The 7,900-nt window shown below is 49.5% G+C and overlaps 1 protein-coding gene across 1 annotated transcript; it reads left to right on the forward strand.

The window, feature by feature from the left end:
- Nucleotides 1–1,334: 1,334 nt before the first annotated feature.
- Nucleotides 1,335–2,453, forward strand: LOC102437562 (melanoma-associated antigen B5-like). The gene has a single exon (XM_006085677.1). It carries the CDS (start codon nucleotides 1,335–1,337, stop codon nucleotides 2,451–2,453), a length of 1,119 nt encoding a protein of 372 aa, XP_006085739.1.
- Nucleotides 2,454–7,900: the final 5,447 nt, after the last annotated feature.

Raw genomic sequence — 7,900 nt, forward strand, 5'->3', positions numbered from 1 at the left:
CCTGCGCCCCCTTGGGGACCAGGCTCAGAGGTCCTGAAGACCCTGGTGCCGGCCCACCCTCAGCGAGGCCCCGCCTCTGGGGTTAGGACTGAGAGTTGGGGGGCTTGTTCTGAAGGGCGGGCACTGCGCCCCCTTGGGGACCAGGCTCAGAGGTCGGAGGGCCCTGGGACCGGCCCCACCCTTCAGCGAGGCCGCTCTGGGGGTAGGACTGAGAGTTGGGGGGCGGGGCTTGGCCTGAGGGCGGGGCCCGGATTAGGAAGCCCCCGGGGGGCAGGGCCAGGCCTCTGTGCGGACCCAGGAGTCCCCGCCCCCCTGCTGGACTAGGATGTCAGCGGATTCCGGAAATGATGGCGGACTCTCCTTTGCTCCCTGGGAGTCCTGCCCGCTGGGCTGGGGGTGCGGGGCTGGGGCCGCCCGCCCGGGGCTCGGCAGCTTTCATTTATGAGCGGGGCTTACCCTCGCCAGGAGGAGGATGTCCCTGTCTTCCCCGGGGGCCCGTTTCCCAGGCAGTGATATCTGAGGGCACACCCAGGACCGCAGTAGGAGAGCCCCGATTGTCAGCCTTGGAGAAGCTGGGCAGGTGGGGTGACCCTCATCCTCATGGAAGGGTAGTGTCCCGAGATGCTGGCAGGAGAGAGGAGTCCCAGGCCGCTGCACCAAACCTCAAGTGAAAGATTGAAGGGCTCACCCACCATTGAATAAGATAGAATCCTGAGCCCCATCTTTACATTCAGCACTTGAAGGCTGAGGGTAGGCCTGCTAAGCTGAGACCCACTCTCACTTATTTCCATCCAATATAAGAGAAAAGAAGTCTTTAGTGTGAGGGTGCAGCCACCAGTCAGCAGAAGGGAGGTATGTATACCAGGCACTACCTGGAAACCAGGTAAATACCCTGCAGGGCTCCACATAACTGTCACCTGGGTGTCCCCCGACAGGCATAGGATCTAAGGAACTTTAAACTGTTTCCTTTGGGTCTCAGAGAGCTGCTAGCTTTGGTTTGAGGTGTCAATTTCACAGCAGCAGAATAGAGGGTGGGGGCAGGACCTGCCAATATTTCACATGATTTTGATAGTGGACTCAGAAGTATCTGACACTCTACAGCACAGGTTTCCAACTGGCAACCCCTCTGCTGTCACCCATGTGCCCCCTAGGCAGGATAACCAGGATGTACTCTAAGATTACCTGCTAGAGCACTGCCTTCAAGGAAACGTGCAGAGGCAGCCTTAGCTAAAGCCAAGCTACAATCCATCTCGCCGCTGAAGACACTCGCACCATCTCATTCTCCTTCATCCTGGTCCAGACTCCTGCCTGCTGTCCCTGACCATAGTGACATCATGCCTCGGCGTCACAAAAACAAGAAACGCCATCATGCCCGAAGTGAGCCTCAGAGTCATGGCAATGCTCAGGCCACTGCAGAAGCAGGAGAGGAGTCCACTCCCTCTTTCTCTACTCAGCATGAAGGTATTAGCCAGGGTCTGCCTATGGCTGAGTCACGTAACACTTCCCAGGACCCTCAAGGAGCGCAAACCACCACCACTGCTTCTGTAGCTGTTTCTTGCCCTGGGTCTGATGAAGCTTTCAGCAGCCAAGAGGACGATGAGGCTGTCTCCTCTGAGATCCCACTCTTCACTGAGGTCTCAGACGTGGATGATTTCCAAACCAGGATTGTGTCTTTGGAGCAATTCATTCTGAACAGGTATAAATTGAAAAAGCCCATTTTGAAGGCTGATATGCTGCGTATTGTTGGGGAAGATTACCAAGACCGATTTGCTGAGATGCTCACGAAAGTTTCTGAGCAAATTGAAACCTTCTTTGCATTAGACATGAATGAAGTGGACTCAATCAGACACTCCTACGCCCTTGTCAGCAAACTAAAACTCCCCAATAATGGGAGGGTGCGTCCTGGCAAGGGGTTCCCCAAGTCTGGTCTCCTGATGCATATCCTGGGTATGATCTTCATGAATGGCAACTGTGTCTCTGAGGAAGAGATCTGGAGAGATCTGCGTCTAATGCATGTGTACCCTCGGAGAAAGCACTTCATCTTTGGGGAGCCCAGGAAGCTCCTCACCGATTTTGTGAGGCTGAAGTACCTGGAGTGCCGCCAGGTGCCCCACAGTGATCCTCCACGTTCTGAGTTCCTGTGGGGTCCAAAAGCACACCTTGAAACCAGCAAGATGGAAGTGCTGGAGTTTTGTGCAAAGGTCAATGGTACCCACCCCAGTGCCTTCCCATACTGTTATCAGGAGGCTTTGCAAGATGAGAAAGACAGAGCCGAAGCCAGAGATGCAGCCAGGGCTGCCACTACTGCCCAAGTCACTGCACTTTCCAGGGCCATGGCCAGCACAACCTTTCTACCTGTAGAGAAATCTAAAGCTTTTCGTCCTTCAGACCAGAATATAGAACATCTCAATAGGGATAGTATTCTTGAAAGTGTAAAAGGATCCCGAGTCTAGTTATTGGGATAATGGAATAGAAAACAAAAAGCATGCTTATTCTTAGTTTTCCTTGTTCCTTTTAATTTCCATATTTGTAAAATTAACTGAGTTATACTTTTGTGTTTTTAGTTTATTCACTAAGTAAGAGAAATTAAATCTTTATAAATTAGATCTTGTATTTGCTGGCTCTTTTATCCACCACACACTGAGTCTGCTGTTGGGGAGTCTCAGTGTTGGGACTGGGGATGCTAAAGGAAATGCAGCCTCTTCTGATATAATTTTATCACCTGCAAGTTGCACTCATATGAGGAAGGTGTTGAAGCACCCCGTAGGACCTAGAGGTAAAGAAAAAAGAATGGATGAGGAAGAGGGTGTTCCTTACGAGAGCAGTTAGGCAGAAAGTTCCTGAGAAAGGCAGTTTGGAAATTTAAGTAACTGTAAGTCCTTAGTGGGATATAAGTTTCATTTTCACAGTTCTGGAGCCTGGGAAATCCACAATCAACGTGCCAGTGGATTCGGTTTCCAGTGAGAGCTCTCTTATTTGCTTGCAGATGGTCTCCTCCCAGTGCCCTGGCCAGGTAGAGAGATGTTTTTTTCTCTCTTGTGCTTCTTAGAAGAACACTAATGGCATCCTGGCCACCCCATCCTCATGACATCAACTAAACCTAAGTACCTCCCCAAATCTCCAATTCCAAACATCATCACACTGCGGGTTAGGGCTGCAGCATGTTAATTGGGGAGTTGCAGAAGGGGGACGCTGGCATTCAGTCTATATATGACAACTGCTGCTACAGGTTACTTTGGCACTGTGGGTAAACCAGAGAGAACTCTCCCCCTGGGTCAGGATAGGAAGGTAGCCTTTGTTCTTGTCACAGGGCAGGTGGACACAATGTGAAAGCTAGGTGTTCTATGCTCATCATCTCCAGGCAGTTGCTGAGAAATAGAGATGACATTCCCTTGAGGTGAGATGCCAAGGAGTCACTGTGATGAGACACTTTACCCTCAGTTGGAAAAGCCAGAACCTGCTCCCTTAAAAGGGTATTTCACTTGGCTTATCTTGAGGGAGTTTGGGAAACTCTGAGAGTTAGCTTTTGTCCAGGGTGTAATGAATGTAAACAGAGCTGGTGTGGATGGAAGGGCACCTGAGAGGGATGGAAGGACTTGTACCTTGACATCAGTTCTGGAAGCTTGCGGTACATACGGCTGGGGAAGGCAACTGCTCACCCAAATTAAATGACAGGCACTCTAATGTGGAAATTTTACTTAGTTTCCTTAGGTAGAACCATTTTTTGGTTCACTGAGTCTTCTTTGTCTGAGATAATTACATCTTCTATGACATCTCCTGGACTGAAAAATATTCTAAGCAAAGTGGGTGGTATCATCTGGGATGAAAATTATATCATCAACTGCCATTTAAAAAATGTAGGGCAGCCCTGGCCGGTTTGTCTTAGTGGATAGATTGTTGGCCTGCAGACCACAGGATACTAGGTTCGATTCTGGTCAACTTTGGTTGTAGGCTCCTCCCCAGCCCCGGTCCTCGTCGGGGCAAATGCAGTAGGCAACCAATCAATGTGTCTTTCTCACATCGATGTTTCTCTCTGCCTTTCCCCCTCTTCCAATCTCCCTAAAAATCAATGGTAAAATATCATCGGTTGAGGATTAAAAGTGGGGGGAAGGTCAAAGGGGGAAAAAAGGACACATATGTACTACTCTTTGTAATATTTTAAGCAATAAAACAAAATTTATATATATATATATATATATATATATATATATATATATCTACACTAATAAAAGAGAAACATGGTAATTAGCGTACAACCACTACCCTTTTCATTGGCTAATCAGTGAGTATATGCAAATTAACTGTCAGCCAAGATGGCGGCTGGCAGCCAGGCACTGAAGGGAGCATGAGGCTTGCTTGCTGCGTACTCCAACGTTCCCCGCTTCACTTGCCCGTCTCTCAGCTGCAAGTCTAAGCAACTATGTACTATGTTGCAAATAAGAAGGTAAACAAAACCCCAGAAACCAGCCGGACTGAAACCCAGCCGGACTGAAACATTGTATCCATGTTTTCAGCAGCGAGGCCTTAGAGCTAAAGCTGGCCCAGAATAAAAAAAGAAAAGAAAAGAAAACAAGGAGTGGTTGGAAGCTTTAGTCACTCGCCAGCCGGAAAACAGCCCTCAGCCCCTCAGCCAGCCTGGCCAGGCACCCCAGTGGGGACCCCCACCCTGATCCAGGACACCCTTCAGGGCAAACCAGCCAGCCCCCACCGGTGCACCAGGCCTCTATCCTATATAGTAAAAGGGTAATATGCCTCCCGGCACCAGGATCAGCGTGAAAGGGGGCAGCACCAAAACCCCCTGATCGCCCTGCGGCTCTGTGTGTGACAGGGGGCGGGGCCACAACCCCCCAATAGGCCCTACCCTGAGCATGACTGCGGGTGGCATCGCAACCTCCCAATCCGCCCTGCTCTGTACATGATGGGGCGGCGCCCCAACTCCCCAATCGGCCCTGCTCTGAGCCTGACCAGGGGCTGCACTTAGGGATTGGGCGTGCCCTCTGCCACCCGGGAGCAGGCCTAAGCCAGCAGGTTGTTATCTCCTGAGGGGTCCCAGACTGTGAGAGGGCACAGGCTGGGCTGGGGGACCCCCCTCCCTGCACCCCCCGAGTGCACAAATTTTTGTGCACCAGGCCTCTAGTATATCTACACTAATAAAAGAGAAACGTGGTAATTGGCGTACGACTGCTACCCTTCCCATTGGCTAATCACGGGCAATATGCAAATTAGCTGTCAGCAAAAATGGCGGTTAACCACCAACCAAGATGGCGGCTAATTTGCATATTGCCAGCAGGATGGGGCAGCGCCATCGTGCCTGCCCCTCTGCCATCCAGGCCTGCTATCTGTGACCTGGATGGCGGGCGACCCAACCCAGGGCTGGCGGGGCGTGACCGCAGCTGTCCTCTACTGGCCAAGACCCCAACCGGCTCTCCCACCAGCAGACCGGGGCTGGCCTGGCGGCTTCAGCTTCCGCCCGCAGTCACACCCCCCAGACCCGCTGCTGCCAGCAGACCAAGGCTGGGGAGGCAGAGGCCCCCAACCCGCTCCCCCCAGGCAGACTAGGGCTGGGGAGGCAGCTGCTGCAATCGCCCACACTCATGCCCCAACCCGCCTGATCGCCCAGGACCAGCTCCCGCTGGCAGACCAGGACTGGCGGGTAACCCTGGACCCGCATTCCCGCCGGCAGACCCGGGCTGGCGGGGTGGCTGCGGCGTCCGCCTGCAGTCACGCCCCCAACCCGCGAGAGCGGGGAGAGGTTGGGGGGAAGGGGCGATCGGCCTCACTCACACCCCCAACACACGGGCAGACCGGGGCTGGCGGGGTGGCTGCGACGCGGGTTGGGGGCGTGAATGCAGGCGATCACCCCAAAACTGCTCCCGCTGGCAGACCAGGGCTGGTGGATTGCCCTGGAACCGCATTCCCCTGTGTGCACCTGCCCGTGGGATCACAGCCGCGATCACGGAGCAGGAAAGGGCGGCCTGCAGCCAGCCCCCCTGTGTGCCTTTCCCTAGGTAGCCCTGGGGATCCCACAGTAGGGAAGGGCGCCCCACCCTGACCACAGCTCAAGGGAGAGTACAACATGCAGTGGAGGCCAGGAGCCTGAGTGATCAACAGAGAGGGGCGCCTGCTTGAAGCCTTCAGGGTGTGGCTGGTGGTAGGCCTCCAGCAGACGAGCACACACACACACACACACACACACACACACACAGACACACAGTGCCTACTCTGAGCTTCCAATGTGGTTGGGAGCAGACCACCAATGGACACACACACCCGGCAACTGCTCGGAGCCTATGTGGCGGGGCTGGGGGCAGGCCCCCAGCAGACACACACACACACACACACGGGGACGGCTGCACCGAGCCTCTGCTGCCAGACTGTGGCCATCAGTAGGACATCCACTGAGGGCTCCCAGACTGAGGGGCAGGCTTGGCTGAGGGAACCCCATCCCCCAGTGCACGAATTTCGTGCACCGGGCCTCTAGTATATATATGGCAATACTTGTTAGTCATCTTGCCATGTGGTTTATATGTTTGTTGTCCAAGTTTATATAATACAGTTTTGCTACTTAAAATATGTAATTTTTCATTGCTGCCTTTAATTCCAAGTAGTGACTGACAATGTACTTTTAAAACTTAATTGATTTTCTGGCAAACAATGCAAAATGAAACAGATTTTCCAAATGCAACATTTCTTGAGGTAACATGTATCTTTCAGGAAATAAATACCATGTAAACAGAATTGAGATTCTTGATTTTCTTAATTCTTCTCTTGTGTAAATTTTTACCTTCCCAGTCATTAGTTACACCTCAGACACTTATTTTCTGGTCTCAGTGTAGTTCAATCATAAGGTTTTCATTCATAAATTTTCCTCCTAACAAAGGCATGAATGATTTTGCTCATGTTGCTCATATTATTTGGTGCCTTATGATTTTCTCCCTATGGCATTATCAGTTGCATAACCTTTTCTTTCTTAAAAGAATTATATTCACTCTTTTCCAGTGAATATTTTTATTTCTTTGTCTTTTTCAACCATGGCCCTCTTTCCATGATTCATCAATCCCCAAGTTTAACCAAAGGTGATTCTGCAGATTTTCTGTTATAGATGACATGTACATATTACTTTGCAATATAATTCGCATAATATTTTTACTTTTTCCACTTTAAAATGTGTCTACATTCTCCACAAATATAAAAAATAATGAATAAACACCAGTAATTTTCCTAATACAGTTTCATATTTCAACCAGCATTTCAGTCCTGCAAATAAAACACTTCCTTCTTTTTCCATTCTATCATCTTGTTTCTTTATTATGCCCTTGCTGAAATTCTAAAAGCTTCGATGTTCCATTTTTCCTTTTGGATATTTACATGTCACTACTGGATCATAAAGCCATTGTTAGTATTCTCCATGGTTATAATATATGTTCTGTCATTTTAGCTTTCTGCAACCCTGTATTATATATTCCTTGCTGAAAATGGTCAGTTTCCTGTACTTTTAGCTGCTCAATATTCTGTTTTGTGAATTTCTCAGGCCCACATTAGTTATTGAGATTCTGTGTCCCTGTACCTTCATCACTCAACCAGCCGATTTTCTACCCATTCTGCATTTTATTCTGATTTAAACATCCAAATATAACAATCCTCACACTGTCTAAAATTAAATTTCTCTCTCTTTTTAAAACCGCTATTGTTTAAAAATGTTATTTTTAATTAATTTTTTATTTATGTATAGTTGACATACAGTCTTCTATTGGTTATATTACGTTCAGGTGTCCAATAGAGTGATTTGACATTTTTATACCTTACAAAAATGTTTCTTTGCCATTTCTTATACCTTTTCTCTTCCCTTAATGATACTACTTGATTTATTCATTAATATAGTTTCCCAATTGTTCCAGAA

This window comes from Myotis lucifugus, unplaced genomic scaffold (assembly GCF_000147115.1).
Source record: "Myotis lucifugus unplaced genomic scaffold, Myoluc2.0 scaffold_20, whole genome shotgun sequence".
Taxonomy (NCBI): domain Eukaryota; kingdom Metazoa; phylum Chordata; class Mammalia; order Chiroptera; family Vespertilionidae; genus Myotis; species Myotis lucifugus.